Source organism: Anolis sagrei, chromosome 2, assembly GCF_037176765.1.
Source record: "Anolis sagrei isolate rAnoSag1 chromosome 2, rAnoSag1.mat, whole genome shotgun sequence".
Taxonomy (NCBI): domain Eukaryota; kingdom Metazoa; phylum Chordata; class Lepidosauria; order Squamata; family Dactyloidae; genus Anolis; species Anolis sagrei.
Genome location: NC_090022.1, coordinates 288,951,965 through 288,973,105, shown reverse-complemented (window position 1 = coordinate 288,973,105; position 21,141 = coordinate 288,951,965). Strand labels below are relative to the sequence as shown.

The 21,141-nt window shown below is 44.0% G+C and overlaps 1 protein-coding gene across 2 annotated transcripts in view; it reads right to left on the bottom strand.

Moving 5' to 3' along the window:
* Positions 1 to 21,141, bottom strand: part of ZBTB7C (zinc finger and BTB domain containing 7C) — a 301,985-nt gene that overhangs the window by 5,017 nt on the left and 275,827 nt on the right. For both annotated transcript variants that reach the window (XM_060761231.2, XM_060761232.2), the window contains 2 exons: positions 7,287 to 8,483; positions 342 to 1,006 (listed from right to left, as the gene is read on the bottom strand). In XM_060761231.2, coding sequence (XP_060617214.1) covers positions 370 to 1,006; positions 7,287 to 8,467 — 1,818 coding nt within the window. In that variant the 5' untranslated portion in view covers positions 8,468 to 8,483 and the 3' untranslated portion in view covers positions 342 to 369. The remainder of the gene's footprint in view (positions 1 to 341; positions 1,007 to 7,286; positions 8,484 to 21,141) is intronic.

The following is a 21,141-nucleotide window of genomic DNA, read 5'->3' as shown; positions in this document are numbered from 1 at the left end:
GCCCTTCAATTTTTGGATTTTTTTCAGGGGGGGGGGGATTTAGGGTATGAAACACAGTGTTTGAACTTGAGCCACCAGAGAGCAAAGGTGTCATTATTTCAGCCACTCATGTGGACAATTGTGCACAATTGAGTATTTCAGATTTTGGAATATCAGATAGTGGACCCTCAATAGAGCTAGCTCACACTCACATTCTGTGTTTCCTTCCTTCCTTCCATACCTCCTCCTTCCCTCCTTTCATTTCTTTCTTTCTTGTCTTTTTCCCCTCCCCAACCCCCTTGGTAATCATACTGAGAATATATATATATATATATATATACATTGTAAGGCACGGGACCTACCAAGCCCATCCATTGGCCAGAAGGTGTTTTAGTTGGTAGCTTCTGTAATGGGGCCAAGGTGGCTGAGCCCCGTCAGTCCACCGAACCCCGTGCTCCATGGATCGGGGAGGGAGAAGAACGGTCGGGCCGAGAGGCTGTCGTTGTGGCCCAGTGCAAAGGCAAAGAGTCCGCCATTTGGATCCATGTCCAGGTGCGTCCTCCCAAAGAGTTTCATTTGGGTTTCCTCAAACTGGCTCTCCAGCTCCTGTAAATTCAGGGCATTCTTGGCCCCGTCCAGAAAATGCTTTGGGCTCGGTCCGGGAAGGCACATCGCTGCGCTGCCGAGATGGCTGCTCATCTCTTCTAGAGCTGGAGGCATCATGAAGCTTTTGTCATCTGGCTGGCCATTCGGTGCAAAGAGTAAGCTCGCTGCTCTCCATGTGGCCGGTTTCCGTCCCCTCCTGGGCCGGGAGATCCGGCAACTCTGGCGCTTGATGTGGCGGTGAAGGTGGTCCGAGCGGGTGAAGCTCTTGTAGCAGAACTTGCACTGATAAGGACGGATGCCCGTGTGGATACGCATGTGGTTTTTTAGGTCGTAGTTGTGGACAAATTTAGCATTGCAATGGATGCAGAGGTAGGGCCTTTCTCCAGTGTGCTTCCGCATGTGGATCTTCAGCTTGTCTTGCCTGAAAATAAAGAAGACACAAGAGACTTTTGTCATTGTGAGGTTGTGAAATGCACAGAATCATAAAGCTGGAAGGCACCTGTAATGTACCATCTATCCCAGGAATGGGGAACCATTGCATTTCCAGATATTTTTGACTTTCAACTCCCAGAAGACAAAGCCTCATCTATACTGACCATTTACTACAGTTTGAAGCTACCTTCAAATTGAGACAGCTAGACCACAAATGCCCACAAAAGCATGTGAAGAAAACCCCTAATGCACATTAGTGCTCTAATAATATAATAATATAATATAATTACTACCCAGGCCTCATTGTAGATGCAAATCCTCAAGATTTCTACTATCACAGCAGCTCTAGAAACTCCTAAGGCAACCATATGATATCGTGATGTTATGTGAGCTCATAAATATTTCCTAAAATGTCTCTGACAGAGATTACTGGACCTTTCTTTGCAAAGAAGACCTCCAGGAAATGATCACTGCATCCCCAACCAATCCTGGGAAAGCTTAACCTTTCTTATTTAATATTCTCAAGTAAGAACAATGCTTATTATTTCTTACTTAATTTTCTTAATTTATTCAGCGGCAGAGAAGTTGATTGTGATCAGCATAAAATGTTGCCTACGCTGTCAATTTCACCTTGTTCTCTTTGGAAGATGGGTGAATCCATGCAGACAACTGGGATGAAGGGACTTTATTTCAAGAAACTGCAATGGATTCAAGGGAACCAAAATCCATCCTGCATCTTGAAGACGTGTAGCCGCAAACCAAGAGGATGCTTGCCACAGATGCAGGTGAAACGTCAGAAGAGAATGCTTCTAGAACATGGCCATATAGCCCGAAAAGCCTACAACAACCCAGTGATTCCAGCCATGAAAGCTTTCGACAATACTTTCATGGGAAGTCAGCCTCTCCCCTCCCAACATCTCCATTGCCTTGGCACTATAAGAGGGTTTCGTGAGACCAGTCGCTATCGTTGCCGCGTGGTTTCAAGGCAACGGTGTAGTAATGGTGAGGCTACTGATCATATTTTCATTCTTGGGGACCACTGCTGGTCCACAGACCATAGACTGGGAACCACTAGTCTAAATGAACATGGAGTTCAAAATCATTTGTTATCCTGGAGCTGTAACTTGCATTCTTTGTCCAGAATCCTCTTTGTGACATACACAGGGTTTTTTTTTCCTTTTGGAAAATGCTGAGTAGATGTATCCTGCTGATGATGGTAGAAGTGGATTTCTCCATCAAGAATCACTGCACATGAGCAATAATGCACCTGCAGTAACTTAAGAGTGACCAAGGGTCCTTCCATATAGCCCTATATCCCAGAATATCAAGGCAGAAAATCCCACAATATCTGTTTTGAACTGGATTATCGAGTCCACACTTAGATAATGTGGGATTTTCTGTCTTGATATTCTGGGATATAGGGCTGTGTGGAAGGGCCCAAAAATCACACTCATTTTCCTTTATAAATGGTTCCAATACTGACGATTGCTTCAGTGAAGTGCTCATACTAGTTTTGAACTTTACACATTTTTTTAAAATTCAGGCCATCAGAAATCAGTGAAAGGGACTACCAGACAGATTAGCTGAAAATAGGGAAAACCCTTCAACACCTCCGTCTAAAAAGAAGGGGGACACACCCGATTTAGTGTGTCAATGCATGCTGGATACACTATCTGTGCACTGCATTTCACTTATGTAATTAATACAGTGACAGATTTCCATGTTCTTCATTTTCCATACATTGTGCTATAGTAGCATTTAATATTGTGCTGTCCAGCACCATTCAAGGACAGCACACTACCAGTTTGGCACATCTCTGCTATCAGATATTTACACTGACTGTATCCAAAGCACCAAATGAGCAGTGAGCACCTTAGTCCATTAGGAGGCAGCAGAAATCTATAACAGAGCACCAACCTAGAGCAAAGATTAGTGGGACGTACAAATGGTGCTGCAGGGTGGAAAATGCACACAGAAGTGCACAAGACCAGGAAGAAGTCTGATATAAAGTCATAATCAGGCTGAAACATATGCAAGCATGAATGAAGAGGGTGGTCATTTGTGCCATTCTGTAACAACATAGTCTCTAGGCAGTTTACACATGGTGCTTTGTGGCTCATGTCCATGCCAGCACTCATAAGGCATTAAGGTCCTGAGTGATGTGATCACATAATTCAGTGTTGTCCAAGCATGTCCACATTACAGACATCAAAGATACTTGTACGTTATCTTGGAAGGGTGTGGCAAGATATTGAGTAAATATTACTGCAACATTTTTTTTCACACCCCCAAACCTCTCTGTGAAGAAACGTGCCAAAAAGTTATGTGTAAAAACCACTGGTTGTTGCATAAAATCAAGATTTCTCAGCAAATGACTTTTTGACAAGAAAGTCTGAAAATGCAAAAACCAAAACATGTTAAATACCTGCCCTCACAGTGAGAGGAAACTTTGAAAATGATTCATTCTTGCATGAAAAAATGAAAGAAGAGAAGATTGCCATCCCCACACAGCCCTGCAAGATGCAAAAGTGTGTGGCTCATCAGTTTGAGAACAGAATGCTGGACCAGATAGACCTTTGCATACAAGGACCACAGTCAGTGGGTGGTGGGCTCTTCCCACTAGTCTGGCCTGAGATGAGATGCTGAGGTGCCAGCTCTCCTCAGATCACATGCAACATGGCAGTGGTAAGGAGAGACCTCATTATGAGTAAAAACTTACCAGGCCACTAACCTATGGTTGTTTTAATCTAGATGGTCCCTAGCCCCAGAGTGTGGTGGAGGCTCTTTCTTTGGAGGTTTTTAAACAGAGGCTGGATGGCCATCTGTCAGGGGTGCTTTGAATGCAATATTCCTGCTTCTTGGCAGGGGGTTGGACTGGATGGCCCATGAGGTCTCGTCCAACTCTATGATTGTATGATTCTATCCTGGTCCCAGATCCTGGGAACTTGGGAGATGACAAAGATCAGTTGTGGCTCTACACAAAGTAAGTTTACAAGGACAGTACCAGTCCCTCCACTGTGTTGCCCTCCAGATATGTTGCGTTGCAAAAGTCAGCTGCCAGGTTCCAAAAAAGCCAACGGTTGGTGTTCATTTGCAGGGCAATCACAAGCAAGGCTTCATATATCCTTGAACTCCAACCAAAATGTTGGAGCAGACTGTTCCCCAAGTGGTGTCTAGTTGAGAGATAAGGGTATCCTAGATGGCACTATATCATGTGATGGCTTCTGCAGAATCACAGAATTGAAAAAGACCACCCAATCCAAATGTTTCAGACAGATGACCATTCAGCCTCTGTTTAAAAATAAGAAGACTCCACCATACTCAGAGTCTGCATATTCCATTATTGGACAGTTCTTGCCATCAGGAAAGTTTTCCTAAAATCTCACCTCAAAGCAACACAATATTTAAATTTTTTCCAATGCATATTCTATTTTTTTTTTACTGTACCACCTATTTTGGCTGGCCACTAAAAGCCATTGCAATGGATTGACAAAATCTGTGCAATTCTGACAATAGCTGACAAAACTGGGTCATAAGAACCCAGGAGAAGACAGCTGCGGCTGCCTTTGTCCTCTATCCAAGTGCCACCTTGACACACAGGCAACCTGCATGACATCTCCCTCCTTGCTCCAGCCTCGCTTGCACTCCGGGTGTGGCCACAGGCAAGTGCTTACTTTGAACACAGTGGAGACACCCCGCCCATTTTCTCGGCTGAAGCAAAGTCAAGAAAAAACATTTGCTCACATCCACCCAAAGGAACCCTGCTGAATTTGGACCAAAGGTCTCTCTGCCTTTAGAAAGACATTTTGCACAATGGAGAGGGCTAATAGAGTGCACAAGCAGGGCTGAAAGCAATACACTTCTACAGAGAAAAGTTTCTCTTTGGGCTATTTACCAGAAACCCCACTTGCAACTTGTAAACCACCAATCATATAGACTGGCAGATTCTGGGAGTAGAAGTCCAATAAAATAATATTTCTGAGCTCAGGTTTCCTCCCACCTTTCCTCTGCAAGGAAATGTTGCAACTTGTTGGAAGAAGAGCACATGCTTTGTAGGGAGGAGGTTCTGGATCCAATTCCTAGTTTTGCCAGGAAGTATTATCTCAAGCTGTGGAGTTGATCAAGTAATATGGTGTGATACATTTGAGGTAGCTCCATATGCTCTCAGGTGATCAGATATACTGCCTTTGTACATGAGGAAGAACTTCCTGACTGTGAGAGCCGTTCAGCAGTGGAACTCTCTGCCCCGAAGTGTGGTGGAGGCTCCTTCTTTGGAAGCTTTTAAACAGAGGCTGGATGGCCATCTGTCAGGGGTGATTTAAATGCAATATTCCTGCTTCTTGGCAGGGGGTTGGACTGGATGGCCCATGAGGTCTCTTCCAACTCTTTGATTCTATGATTCTATAGACGTTTCAGATAGCCATCACAGGTAATTGACTCTCATCTTCCACAAATGTGTGTAACATCTTTTTAAAGGTATCTTAGTCATGGCATTTTGTAGTGGGGAATTCCATAGGTCAACAATATGCTGTATGAAGAAATACTATTTTTGTCTATATCAAAACCCTACCAATCAATGTCACCAAATGACTTGGAGTTCTAGGACTATAAGAAAGGAAGACACATTCCTTTTATCCCCTACTCCAGGCCATACATAATTTCAAATATTTTGCCCTTCATTGGCATTCACTAATGGCTCTGTTGGTTGAGGGAGTCTGGGAGTAGTAGTCCAAAAAAGAAACAACCCCAAACTCTTGGTTTTCCTCTTTCTATCTCAATCCATCACTGCCAACTCTGTGATTGTAATGCTCTTCCGCAAGAGACCTGTCTCTTGCTGCATATGTTAAAAAAAGAAAGAATTCCTCTGATGAGTTCCAGGATATTTGGACTACAATTTCCACTGGCCATATTGGTTAGGTGTGATGGAAGTTGTAGTCCAAATTAAAGAGATGTCTGTTTGGGAGGAATTGTGATAGTAGCTTTGCAAAACAAAATATATTGACAGTGTTCTATACCAGCTACTTAGTTCAGAATACTTAAATAAGTAAGACCTCCTGGGCTGATTCCCCCAACACGATGGAAATAACATTTACTTGTATTCGGTCACCAGCAGAATGGACCTCCTTCTACCCCATGCAGCCTTCTCCCCATTTTGACTAATTAGTGTTCATGAATCTGAAAGTTATGCATCCATAACTGCTCCATATTCATGATTCCTATTTAGTCACGATAGTGACACCATTGCCACAATCATTACTCCTCACCTGCATTACCGGTCCTCACCTGCATGGGGAGAAGAAGATATTTTGTGGCTTGGTACAGCTCTTGGAGAAAACCCTCTCCTTTTTTTTCTTTCCCCCAAAAAGACTTAGATTTGCCCCCTTTGAATTTGCATTGTTTCCTTCACTGCCCAAGTTCCACTGCAGCACTCTTTCACAAACTCCTTGAAATGCTCCTGCAAATTAAATTGAACTGCCCAGGCAAATAAATCCCAAGGTCTGTGCTGGCAGATGATAATTAATGGCTAATGAGTGGAGTCTCTTAGCATAATAATACTCTCCAACTAGGATATGGAGGCTTATAGCAGAGAGGGGGAAGATGCTGATTCCAGAAAGGCACCCACAGCCAACTGGTAATAGCAGGGTATCCAACTTTTGTCTCTTTCCAGGGTGCCTGGCGGACTTCCGGGATGGTGGGATAGTGAATCTTTTCCATATTTGAATAAGAGATGTGGAAGGAACTATCCAAAGTGCTGAACCCATCTCAAAGGCAAGTGTTCAGTACCACGGATAGCTTTAAGGCAGTGGTTCTCAATCTGTGGGACCCCAGATGTGTTGGCCTTCAACTCCCAGAAATCCTAACAGCTCGTAAACTGGCTGGGGTTTCTGGGAGGTTGAAAACCATTGATTGAAAACCATTGCTTTAAGGGCTAGGTGAAAACCTGGAATGGATTAAAGTTTAACCCAGAACGGGCCAAGTCTGGATTAAAATTAATTTTGGACTAAAATAATGGAACATATGTCCCAAGAGATTTGGAGCATCAAGACTTGGACAGAGTCTTCTACAGGGCCATGGTTGAAAATCCTGGTCCTCGACATTCACTTGGTCTTGGTGTATCCTACGTCACAAGACACAACAGAGAATGTAAGGCAAAAGAGGCAACTCAAACATGTCATCCTGAAAAATAATTGGATAAAATGTGTAGCTAGGCACCTCATAACTGCTCTTTGAGAAATTGCTTTTTAAATAAATAAATAAATCAGGCAGACCTGGTAAAGCGAACTTCACAGATACTGCACATATATGGCTTCTCTCCTGTGTGGGTCCTCATGTGTCGTGGGAGCTTCCCTGCCCCCATGATTATTTTGTTGCAGATGGGGCACTGCTGGGAAGCTTTGGGCTTGATTTTCCTTTCCTCTGGCCATCGAGGAAAGACCCCACCAAAATGGGCAGCACTGAGGAAATTCAGGTAAGCACTATAGTCATTTTCGGCCTTAATGTGTCCCAAATGGCTAGCTGGGTTGCTGCCAAACATATCCTTGAAGAGGCTGTTGGGAAAAGGGGTGGGCGGAGATGGCTCCTCTTTTTCTTCCTCCTTGATTTTCCTCTTTCTGATCACCAGATCTAAGGGCCCATTGTCCAACTGGGCCTCCTCAACTTGGGAGAAGGTGCCAAAATCTCCATTCCACAGGTGGGGGAAGAGGTCGGGCACAAACGGAGACAGAGTTGGCCTCCGTTCGGGAAGGCCAGCTTTGGGATACAAGTTTTCCCTTAGGAGGGACTCAATGGAGAAGTCTCTTATGGTTCCCAGGCTTCCATTAGGTGTTCCAGCTGGGAAGTGGCTGGAAAAACCATTCTGTATTTCTGAATATACTTCTTCAGCAAGGTCAGATTTAGATGGACTTTGGTGACAGCTGCCATCTTGGGCATCTGTAAGATTCTGGGCTGCAAAGTCCTCTACTTCCCCTTCCCTTTCTTCATCCTCTTCCTCTTCCTCCTCTTCCTCCTCCTCCTCTTCCTCCTCTTCCTCTTCCTTCTCCTCTTCCTCCTCCTCGTCCCCCACCGGTTCCATGATTTCCAAACAGACATTGATTACGCATGGGATCTCCAGCATTTTGGCTGCGTTGAGGATGTGCTTGACGTTGGCGGTGGTGATGGTGAGCGTGGAGGTGTAGGCAAACTCGAGGATTGCCGAAAGTGCTTCAGGCTTCACAAAATCTATCTCGTAAACACAGGGCTGGTCTGCTAAAGTGCCGGCAGTGAAGAGTTTCTTGAAGTATTGGCTGCAGGCCGCCAGGACAGATTTGTGGGTCCTGTACTCTTGGTCCTGAACAATGAGGATGACGTCGCAAAGAAGGCCGTTGTGCCGCTGCTCATTCAAGCCACAAAGGACCTCACTGCTGTGGTTTGGGAATGGGATCCCAATAAGGTCTTCAATGCCATTGGCCATATTCTCATTTAGAGCCCTAGAAGGAAACAGATGGAATGAATGAGTCTATCTGGCTACAGTTCCACAGATTTTACATCCACAGATTCAACCAACCACTGCGTAAAATACCACCCTCCTCCCCAAAAAAACCACACAAAACTTGATATATCAGGGACACCATTTTACTACACCACTGTATATAATTGGGCTTAAGTATCAATTGGGGAAGGAGGTGGTCCTGGAATCAAAGCACATCAATTAAGATCCCACTGTATTTATCAATGGAGACACCAACTTCATTGGCTGCTGATCCATTTATGGGCAGAATTCAAAGTGCTGCTCATGGCTTTAAAGTCCTACATGGCTTAGATCCAATCTATCTGAAACTATCTCCTTACACAAGCCAACCAAAGCTTTATGATCTACAGGAGAAGACTCTCTTTCATGCCCACCAACATCCTGGTGATGGGAGATGAGGACATGGCAGAAAGCCTTCTACTTTTTCAATGAAAAACCAGTTAAAACAATATAAATCAGTGTTTCCCAAACTCTGTTCTTCTAGGTGTTTTGGGTTTCAGCACCCAGAACTCCTGATCGTTGGCCAAAACAGCTGAGCCTTCTGGAATATGAAGCCCAAAACTCACAAACGAGGCTTGGAGTTCAGGAATCATTGGCTTAAATAGTGCATGTTGCAAAACTTAATAATTCTACTTTTAAAAAAAAAGTAATGGCCACTAGGTATGCTCATTATGTGATTGTTGACATGGCTGTCCAAAAAAATTAACTTCGCCGAATTCTGAGATTAGGTAGTCCATCCAAACCAGGTTTTGTTGATGCAGACTTTTCATTCCACCCCCCTGATCCCTGCCAGCACAAAGTGTCCATTCCCAGCCGCTGTTATCTCATTATTTCTGCCCCATCCCAGCAAGCTTTTCATACTCCTTGTCCTTCCACCGACGCCTTTCCTCCCTCAATTGCCAAGGATGAAATCCTGTTCTATCTGTGCATTTGTGCAGCTTCTTATCTCCATCACACCTTTGCTCCTTCCGAAAGCACATTAAGAAAACCACGATTGATTAACATCCTTGGTTGCTTCCAGATGCCCCAGACGCATCATGTCTCCACAGTAGCTGCCACACTCCAGACATTAAGCTCCTTGTTCTGTCCTTCAAAGCCCTCTGTGATCTCATTCCACATCCTCCTCTCCCTTCCTCTACCTCCCACCCTCCCTCCGTCTGCTCTCCATCTTTATTTAGACTGTTCCTGACAAATGTAGCCACCTCCCATTTGTCTCTGGTGCCTTTGGTCCCTCCTTGCCTACATTTAATTATCTTTCCTTCTGGACTCATGCATCTTTGCTCACTGTACCTCCCGCATCCTTCCACCTGATGCCCCCTGTACTTGTTTTGCATTAATAGGCCTGCACAAATAGGAGTATAGAGTCTAGATCCAGGGACGTCATGCTACCCCTCTATTCCACACCTGGAAACACTCTGTGTCTAATTCTGGGCACCACAATAGAAGTGAGATGTTGACAGGCTGGAATGTGTCCAAGAGAGGGTGACTAAAATGATCAAGGGTCTGGATAACAAGCCCTATGAGGAGCGGCTTAAAGAGCTGGGCATGTTTACCCTTCAGAAGAGAAGGCTGAAAGGAGACATGATGAGGGCCATGTATAAAATGTGAGGGGAAGTCATAGGGAGGAGGAAGCAAGCTTGTTTCCTGCTGCCCTGGAGACTAGGGCAAGGAACAGTAGCTTCAAACTACAGGAAAGGAGATTCCACCTGAACACGAGGAAGAACTTCCTGACTGTAAGAACTGTTCAGCAGTGGAACTCTCTGCCCCGGAGTGTGGTGGAGGCTCTTTCTTTGGAGGCTTTTGAACAGAGGCTGGATGGCCATCTATCGGTGGTGCTTTGAATGCGATTTTCCATCTTCTTGGCAGGGGGTTGGACTGGATGGCCCACAAGGTCTCTTCCATCTCAATGATTCAATGATTCAATGATTATATAAACAATGGCTATGGCTTCTAGTGTCTTCTGACTTCAACCAAGGCAGGATGTACATCCCTTGTGTGTGCAGTCCTTGAATAGGTATTGATTTTGACCTACAAAGTACTAAGACAGTTTCTGGCCACACAAACTGTCTTGTGACTCTGGAGACCAGGGTTCAAATGCCCACTTGGCCACGAAAGCCACTAGCTGACCTTGGGCAACTCATGTTCTCTCAGGCTCAGAAGAAGGCAATGGCAAACCCCCTTGAACAAATCTTGAATCAAGGAAATCCTCTGATGGGGTTGCCATAATTTAGAACAGTGGTTCTCAATCTGTGGGTCCCCGGATGTTTTGGCCTTCAACTCCCAGAATTCCTAACAGCTGCTAAACTAGCTGGGATTTCTGGTTAGACCCACTGATTAGAAGCAAAATGGAGGCACACAACAGCCAACAACATTTCACTGACTATGTTACAGTCACCTTCAGATCTCCCCAAGCTTCTGCCCGCTTTCCCCTGCAGGGCACGAGATCGCAAAGGCTACCACGTAACTGGCTGCCACCGCATCCACCTGTCCAGCTGTGAAAAGCTATATAGCTGTCAAACTGTCAAGCAGGGGGCAGGAAGGGAAAGCAGTTCTTCACACTGATGCAAATATTGCCCTTCAAGAGGGCAGTCTCAAAAGTGCATAGAGATTGGAAACGTTAGCTATAATGTATTGTCAAAGGCTTTCATGGCTGGAATCACTGGGTTGCTGTAAGTTTTTCAGGCTGAATGGCCATGTTCCAGAAGCATTCTCTCCTAATGTTTCGCCTGCATCTATGGCAGGCATCCTCAGAGGTTGTGACCTCACAACGTCTGAGGATGCCTACCACAGATGCAGGCAAAACATCAGGAGAGAATGCTTCTGGAACATGGCCATACATCCCAAAAAACTTACAGCAACCCAGTTAGCTATAATGTCCAGAATCCCCCCTCCACCAATAGTATCTTGCTGGCTAGAGGACTGTGAAAGTTGTAGTCCACCTTCCTTTAAAAACAAACTTTTCTAGACTCTGCTGCTGGTGTTGTGTTCTTCTGCTGTAGTTATGCAGGTTTGCACTTTTAAATTACCTGAATGGGAGGATGCAGAGATGAATCAGAAGTGTGGCATTTGGAATAATTGAACAATAATGTTTGAAAATACTATAAGGGCCACCCATTCCAATCTTATTCTGCCCAATTCAAAGCACAGATGACCATCCAGCCTTTGTTTAAAAACTTCCAGAGAAGGAGATTCCACTACACCCCCTGGTAGGATATTCCACTTGTTTAGGAGGAATCTCTTTTACTGAAATTTGAATCCATTGCTCCGTGTCTTAGTCTCTAAAGAGTTTGCCCCCTCCTCAATGTGATATCTTTTCAAATAGTTCTTCTCCAAGCTAAAAACACTCAGCTCACTAAGATTAGCTTCCATACCTTTGACCATTTTGGTTGCCTTTCTCTGGACGCAGTCCAGCTTGTCAATACCCTTCCTGTAAGGTACTTAACTTTCCCATTCATCCACACCAAAAGGCAGCAGCTCTCCAAGGTCTCAAGCAAAGAGATTTTCCTCTCATTTCCTCCTCCTCCGATGAATGCCGGTGATAATAAAACTGGAGGACAGTGAATCTACTATGGGTTCTGAGGTGGGGTTACAACTGTGGCACTAGATTATGAGTGTGAGATGGTTACGGATTGCTAAAAGTAGGTAAGTGTTCTGTATTTGCCATCACTAATTGGTTTCTTTGGATTACAGCTCCCAGAATCTCTCAGGTAGTACAGCCACTGGAAGAATAGACTACTGCAATGCACTCTACGTGGGGTTGCCTCTGAAGACTGCTCAGAAGCTTTAGCTAGTCCAACGCTTGACAGCCAGGTTGCTCACAGGAGTGGGGTACAGGGAGTGAATAACTCCCTTGCTACGCCAACTCCACTGGCTGCCAATTAGCTTCCGGGCTCGTTTCAAAGTGCTGGTGTTAACCTATAAAGCCCTAAATGGCTCCAGCCCAGTTTACCTGTCTGAATGCATCTCCCTCTATGAACCATCTAGTACAGTGGTTCTCAACCTGGGAGTCCTCAGATGTTGTTGGCCTACAACTCCCAGAAATCCCAGCCAGTTCACCAGCTGTTAGGATTTCTGGGAGTTGAAGGCCAAAAACATCTGGGGACCCCAGGTTGAGAACCACTGATCTAGGACCTTAAGATCATCCAGGGAGGCCCTGCTCTCAGACCCGCCACCATCGCAGTCGCATCTGGTGGGGACAAGAGACAGGGCCTTCTCTGTGGTGGCCCCTTGGTTGTGGAACTCCTTCCCTAGTGAGGTTAAATCCGCCCCCTCCCTTCTGACCTTCAGGAAGAAACTTAAATCCTGGTTATGGGCAAGCGTTCACAGAATAGTTGTTTTAGTGGGGAAGACAAGATTTTATTGGACTGTACTTGGACTTATTTGGACGACAATTTTAATATGGCAATTTTAATCTGGCGAGCTGGTTCTAATGTATATTTTAACTATTTTAATGTATAGGGATGTATTTATTATGTGTTTTTGACTATGTTGGCATTGAATTATTGCCTGTTCGGAAGCCGTTCTGAGTCCCTCCTCAGAGGTAGAGAAGGATGGGGTATAGATGTTTTTTAAAAAATAAATAAATACATTGCAGGTAAGAAATGCTGACAATTGCAGTCCACCTGCAAAGAGAATGTGCCAAAGCTTTGGCCCAGAGAGTAGGTTCCCAAGGAGCCCAGATGGGAATGAGGCTGCTTGTTCTTAAAATAGTTCTGCCAGCATCAACACGGCTGGTCTGCAGGGACAGCTGCTCTCCCCTGCCGTTCCCCAAGGCCAGCCTGCGCCTTCCTCGCCAAGCAGAGGCTGGATGGCAGTCCGGGTGGACATGGAGGGGAGAGATAACCTCAAGGTCTCAGCAGCTTATTGATCTTCTGGCAAAGGGAGGAAGAGAGATTGGACACACATGAGAAAACCCCCCTCCCACACATGCAACATCTGATTACTGGAGAAGCTGGGGGAATGCCGCATTCCTTTCCTTCTTCCCGCTCATCGGTACCCTGAGAAAATCATATGAGTATTTTCTCAAACTGTACTACCAATCCTGCTGTCATTTGCAGGTTGATGTAGCTGTGGCCCCTCAAAACCCAGCATTATGTTTCCAACAATGGCCAGCCAAATGTCTCAAAGGTGCAAACACATGTGTCCTTTACTCAGAGAAAATCCTACTGTGTTTAGTGGAATTATACCCACCTCAGCAGCCACATATGGTCAGACGCTGACCATCTCCTAAACCTGACTGGGGATGTTGGGAGTTATATACAATATACATCTAGAGGATGCCAATTCAAATAGAGAACAGCTATATTAGACTGCAACCTATGCTCACGGAAGTCCTTTTTTGAGCTTGGTTAGGCACACACAATCCAAAGATATTTTCCAAGTGCCTTTGCTCTACTAAACAAGCAAACTAGGTCCTCCACTTTTGTGGGGCTAGGAGCACAGGGACCTTGTAAAAGTGGGGAAACCACGATTTTTCAAAGCTTTTTAAAAACCTGAATGAATATCTCTCTCAGAATTTTCTATAGTCAACTTGCATTGTGATATTGTGATGAGATAGCCTAAAATGGCACATTATTCTTGATGGTAGAGTGAGGAGTTTGCATTACAAGTTTCTGACATTGAAGCTTTTGGAAGATGTCTGCACAGCTGCCTGAATAGTTGAGCTGGGTTTTTTTTTTTTTTTGGGGGGGGGGGGGGGGTTAGAAGGAACTTTCCACATACTGCTGAAGTCCTCCACTGTGTATGTTAAAGACAGCTGGCATGGTATAGTGGTCTGAATGTTGGACTATACAACTCTGGAGACCAGGGTTCAATTCCCCACTCTGCCACAAAAACCCATTGCACTCTCAGTCCCAGAAAACCTGTGACAGAGTCGACTTAGGATCACAAAAAAGTATACCCAACAGTAAAGTCAAAGTTATGCAGTGTTTTCTGAAGGGGATTGTCTTTGTCTTGCGTTGAGGCAGAGAGAGTGTGACTTGAATATGCATCTCCATTTCCATTTATTATTCATCATGTCAGAAGCAACTTGAGAACATACTGCAAGTCACTTCTGGTGTGAAAAAATTGGCCGTCTACAGAGACGTTGCCTAGGGGGCACTGAGCTGTGTTCCCAGCCTGCTGGGAGGCTTCTCTCATCTCCCCGCAAGCTCGAGCCAACAGATGGGAGCTCACCCCATCTCGCGGATTTGAACTGGCAACCTGAATTGAATTGAACTATATTTTGCACCTTCCCTGGGCTCTATCTAGGAACGATTGCACATTTCCTGATCCTTCCACACACTCAGCACCTAATCTTTCAGCCATTATACTGTTTTTAAAATGTGCACTGTGACTGTAATGTTTTTCTAATGTTGTTGTTGATTTTATTTTGTTTCATTTCATTTTATTGTGTACGTTTTAATCTGTATTTTCGGGCTTGTCCCCTTGTAAGCTGCCCCGAGTCCCTATGGGGAGATGATGGCAGGGTATAAAAATAAAGTTATTATTGGGTTGTTGTAGGTTTTTCCGGGCTATATGGCCATGTTCTGGAGGCAATTTTTCTCCTGAAGTTTCGCTTGCATCTATTGCAAGCATCCTCAGAGGTAGTGACCTCACTACCTCTGAGGATGCTTGCCATAGATGCAGGCGAAACGTCAGGAGAAAAATTGCCTCCAGAACATGGCCATATAGCCCGGAAAAACCTACAACAACCCAGTGATTCCGGCCATGAAAGCCTTCGACAATACAAAGTTATTATTGTTATTATTATTATTTGAAACACAATGACTCCATAGCAGACAAGATCATTCTGCTGGCTGTTGTATTGTGTTTAAGTGCAGGCCAAGGTCTTTAGGCACTGCACCCAGTGTGCCAGTCAACACTGGGACCACCTTTACTGGCTTATGCCAGAGGTGGTGGTGGTGGTTGTTGTTGTTATTATTATTATTATTATTATTATTATTATTATTCGGGTCAGCAACCCAACCTTCAGGTCAGCAGTCCAGCCGGCACAAGGATTTAACCCATTGTGCAACCGTGGTTCCATTTCCACTATCAAAAACTGAGTAGGGTGATTCCAAACTGGGCCAAAACATCTAACCACATTTGTAGTGGAATGAAGGTAAGACACCAACAGGATGCTGACTTCTGTGCATATTTCTGCATACTCAAAAAAGCAAAGCAGAACCCTAGGTGGGAAAGTCGCTCCCATGCCTGCTTATGAAACCATACCCATCATTTGCCAAAAATAAACTCGCAGCCAGACTGTGCATGGTTGGGGTTTGGAATCCAAGCTTGCAACAAGGATTTAATTTTTTAAGTGATGGGGGGAGAGGAGGAGGAAAAAACCCAGAATCCATTAATCCGCCCAGACGCCCACTCCTCCCCAGTCAGAAGCATTCCAAGCAAGGCGGACTCTGGCTCATAAATCTCTTGCCACCGCCTCCTGCGCAACAGCAAGGACAGCCACAGGGAAGCCACAGCAATCCCACTGCTTTCCCTTTTGTCCCCTCCAACACACACTATACACACACACACAACTGCACCACAAGATCAGAGCCAGAGGGGAGAAAAAACTGCCATTGTCTCTCCTTTTGGCAGACGGCATTCAGGGCCAAGTTTATTATTGCAAACCTCCCCCCCTGGACACACCCTGAAGGCTATATTTGCGAAACCACAGCCAAACCTACCCTGGCGGTTTGGCTTTGGAAATCTCACAGATATTTTTTTTCCTTGTTGAGATTTATCTCGGGGGCACATTTTGTTCCCACCCACTCCTCCTTTCAACTTTGGCTTCTCCCTTTCTTTCTCTCTCCACCCCTCCTTCTACTGGGGAGAAAAAATTACAGACCATGTAGAAACAATAGTGTGTACCCAGCATTTTTCTCTTCTTAAAGAGAGGAGGGACTGGCCATGGATGGAAGGAAAGAAAGAAAGAAAAACACAGAAGCTGAATCGGTCACATTGTTTTGAATGTACTGTTCCTGCTCTGAGTTCCAGCTAGCCATGCCCATTTTCAGGGCACTCCATTCCACTTTCCTCTTCCAGAGTGACTTTCCACAAATCTACAATATTGTGTGTCACTGGATAAGCCCAATCCCTATTAAGATGGCCTCAAAGGTTTCCCCCACAAATGTTCTGGATTTACCCAAAGTTTGGAATCTCCAATACACTGAAAGTAGTTGTTGTGCATCTTCAAGTACTTATTGATTAATGACAATCTTAAACCAACCTGATTACAAAATTTTCTGAAGAATGTGTGACTTTCTCAAGATCACCCAGTGGGTTTTCATGGCCTCTAGAACACTGGTTCTCAACCTTCAAAATGCCACGACCCTTTAATACAGTTCCTCATGTTGTGGTGATCCCCAACCATGAAATTATTTCAATTGCTACTTCTTAATAATAATTTTTCTACTTTTATGAATCGTAATGTAAATATCTGATATGCAGGATGTATTTTCATTCACTGGATCCAATTTGCCACAAATACTCAATGCGCCCAAATTTGAATACTGGTGGGGTTTGAGGGGGATTGATTTTATCAATTGGGAGTTGTAGTTGTTGGGATTTATAGTTCACTTACAATCAAAGAGCATTCTGAACTCCGCCATCGATAGAACTGGACCAAATTTGGCACACAGAACTCCCATGACCAACAGAAAATAATGGAAGGGTTTGGTGGGCATTGGCCTTGAGTTTTGAAGTTGTAGTTCACCTACATCCAGAGAGCACTGTGGACTCAAATGATGGTCTGGACCATACTCAATATGCCCAAATGTGAACACTGGTGGAGTTTGGGGAAAACATATCTTGGCACCCGGGAGTTGTAGTTGTTGGGGTTTATAGTTCACCCACAATCAAAGAACATTCTGAATCCCACCAATGATAGAATTAGGCCAAACCTCCCACACAGAACTCCCATGACCAACAGAAAATACTGGAAGGGCTTGGTGGGCATTGACCTTGAGTTTTGGAGTTGTAGTTCACCTACATCCAGAGAGCACCGTGGACTCAAACAATGATAGATTTGGACCAAACTTGGCATGAATACTCAATATGCCCAAATGTGAACACTGGTGGAGTTTGGAGGAAATAGACATTGAAATTTGGGAGCTGTAGTTGCTGGGATTTATAGTTCACTTACAATCAAAGAGCATTCTATACCCCACTGATAGAACTGGGCCAAACTTCCCACACAGAACCCCCAGCCTTGAAGGGACTCACTGGCACAAGCCTCCCCCCGCCCACGCTGCTCTGCAGTCATTGTTCAATGCTCATACTATAGCACACTGAGTGCTGCTGATATGTACACATAAAATATGGCATTTGGAAATCTGACTGCATCTAGAACAGTAGTTTCCAACCTGTGGTCCGTGGACCACAAGTAGTCCGCAAGAACTAAAATATGGTCCACAACCTCACCATTACTGCACTGTTGCAACAAGAGTGACTGGTCTCGTGAAACCCTCTTATAGTGCCAAGGCTTATTAAATATAGTTTTCTGTGAGCAAGCAGATGGCAACTACTGGATGGCATATGTTCTGCATCCAAAACTAGAGCAGATGTGGTCTATCCCATAAAATTTTCTTAATCAACACCCCATAACTTAACCAAATCTAAAGTTGACAACAAACTGATTTGTAACCACTTTGGTACTGATGTTGGAAAGTGGTCCCTGGTCAAACTGGTCCCTGGTTAAGTGCTTCCTGATCAAAAAAGGTTGGGAACCACTGATCTAGCATGTGGAATTTAATGTTGTTGTTATTCATTCGTTCAGTCGTCTCCGACTCTTCGTGACCTCATGGACCAGCCCACTCCAGAGCTCCCTGTCGGCCGTCACCACCCCCAGCTCCTTCAAGGTCAGTCCAGTCACTTCAAGGATACCATCCATCCATCTTGCCCTTGGTCGGCCCCTCTTCCTTTTTTCTTTCACTTTCCCCAGCATAATTGTCTTCTCTAGGCTTTGCTGTCTCCTCATGATGTGGCCAAAGTACTTCAACTTTGTCTCTAGTATCCTAATTTAATACAACTAATTTATGTGCAATCCTGAAATTTGTAGTATGGTGAGGGACCAGAACTCTGTGGCAGAGAAGGCTGAAGACTTTGTAAAACTGCAATTCCATGATTCCGTAGTATTAAGCCATGGGATTTTAAATGGTGTTAAACTGCATACATTTTACATGCACCCTGAACGCAGGATACTGAAGGATTTTTTTTACACACTATAGGCTGGACAGAGCTTGGGAAAGTCCCTTTTTAGACAGTAATTCCACAAGCTTCCCAGCCAAAAGGAAATTATGGGAGCCTTAGTCTTAAAAAAGGGTTTTCCAATGGCAAAAGCTGGGATTCCTGAGAAACTAACCATTATTGATCTTGATTAGAAGATCAATGAGAGCAGACAAACACTTCTGAAAAGCATATTGTTCTCTGCCAGCACATTAACGATCTTTGCCTCCCATCCTCAAAACATTCAAGACTGGATGTGTTCTACTTTCAGCTCTATGCTTTTTGTTTGAATTGCCAAGTTCTTGTTTCAGATTCAAAGGCAATGCACAACATATTAAAAACAGTAATAACTGAAGACACAAAATGACAGGAAAAGTCAGGGGGCAGCGGTCAGCCTCACTGGATGGATATGGTGCCATTAATGGTACTCATGCCCTCAGAGCTGACCCAAAGCGTTCTGCTGCTTAAGGTAAAGGATGGCGGATATTATTTTAATATTTGAAAGCAGCAAGCTAGTGGAGCGCAGACAGGAAGGGACATAAAAAACACACAGAGCTGTGCCATCCAGAGGAGGAAAATGCCAAGAAGGCACATGTACTATCAATCCCTTTCTAGCTACATAATAATAGCATCATAATTTCACTTTCACTACCTACCAGAATGCCAGTTGATGTTTGTACAAAAAACTTAAATTTCCTCTCCAATGCATTTTTGTGCAAAATACATTGTTTTCTAGTCAAGTAACTACAATATATTTTGTAGTTCAACAATGAATTCCACTTTTTGTAAAAGCAAATATTTTGTGTGCACAATTGTGTGTGGTTGAGCACCGGACTATGATACTGGAGACCAAGGTTCAAATTCCCCACTCGGACACGGAAACCCACTACTGACTTTGGTCAAGTCCCATTCAGCCTCAGAGGAAGGCAAAGGCAACAACTCCAAATAAATCTTGCCAAGAAAACACCATAATAGGTTTGTCATAGAGTCGTTGTAAATCTGAAATAACTTGAAGCTACATTACAACGTTTTCTTGGAATGTGTCCATGTATGAAAAATCACCAAAAATTGTAAACCAAAATCTCAGAAGAAAAGGCTTGAAATTATTTATTCTTGCAATGGATAACAAAACTAGTAAACACTGACATCTCTAGAAGTTGCTGATATTTAAGATGTAAGTAGAGGAGAAAGGAGTGATGTCTAGATTTAAGGTCCGGGTCCCTCCCCATTCCACCATTTAAGAGCACTGTAATTTGGGAGGGGAACATCTAATGAAAGGGCGTGGAAGGATCTCCAGTCATCAAGGCTTTAAGAGTGAAGCAATAAAAAAATCAGTTCACCTTCTCTAGGGATCAATATCATCACATTTGGATGAATCAAGGGTGCATCTACATTGCAGAATTAATGCAGGTTGACCCCAATTTAACTGCTATGGCTTATTGCTATAGAATCATGGGAGTTGTCATTTTAGAAAGCATTTAGCCTTCTCTACCAAAGAGCGCTGGTGTCTCACCAAACTAGAAATCCCACAGTTCCATGCCATTGAGCCATGCCATTTAAACACGGTCAAGTTGCATTAATTTCACAGTGTAGATGCACCCTTAGACCAATATTGTAGATCTAGAGGCAACTAGGAACCTGGGATGTTCCTATCCTTGATCACAGAACCTGAAATGAACTCATAAAGAGTCTCAAAACCCATTGGTCACAGAGGGATGTCCTCTTTCTTCGTCACAACCATCATCTGGTTCTTTCCATCTTATCCCAGGAAATGAGTAAAACAGTAACCGCCTGACCCTCCAGAAGAAACGTGCAATTTTCAGACCTAATTGCACACTTCCATGTCATTGCATGATCGTAACAAGCAGGTTCTATTTGCTCAAATTTCTTCCCTTGTTCATATTTATACATTTTGCCCCCCCTCCCCCCCCCACTTTGCCCATAATTTTAACTCTCCAAACTCGTAGGCTCTGAGTGACAGCCTTTGAGTTTCCAGAAGTAGAGAGAGATCCAAACCAGCGGAGGCCGTTTCCTGAAATGTGTCCCCTTACGAAAATTATTTGGTAACCACTGCTGCAAAAGAACACCAGAAAGAATATATATTCTGGGATCAGAAGAAAATATATGCTGGGACCAAAGAAAACCTGGAAATAATTAGTTTAGAATTAACCCACTATCCATAAAAACAATATTTTAAAAATTGCCTTTGTATATTGATGACAGTGTTATAGCAAAGCATGGCAGCCGATGCTCCTTATTGTGTTAATTTTATTGCATGAAAGATGTGATTGTGGTGGTCATTTTAAATTCATTTCTCTTAAATGACAAAAGTAATGATTTAATAATTATTAGGACAGTAGCCAAAATCTCACATCATCATCACTATTATATAAAAGACTGTTTTTGTG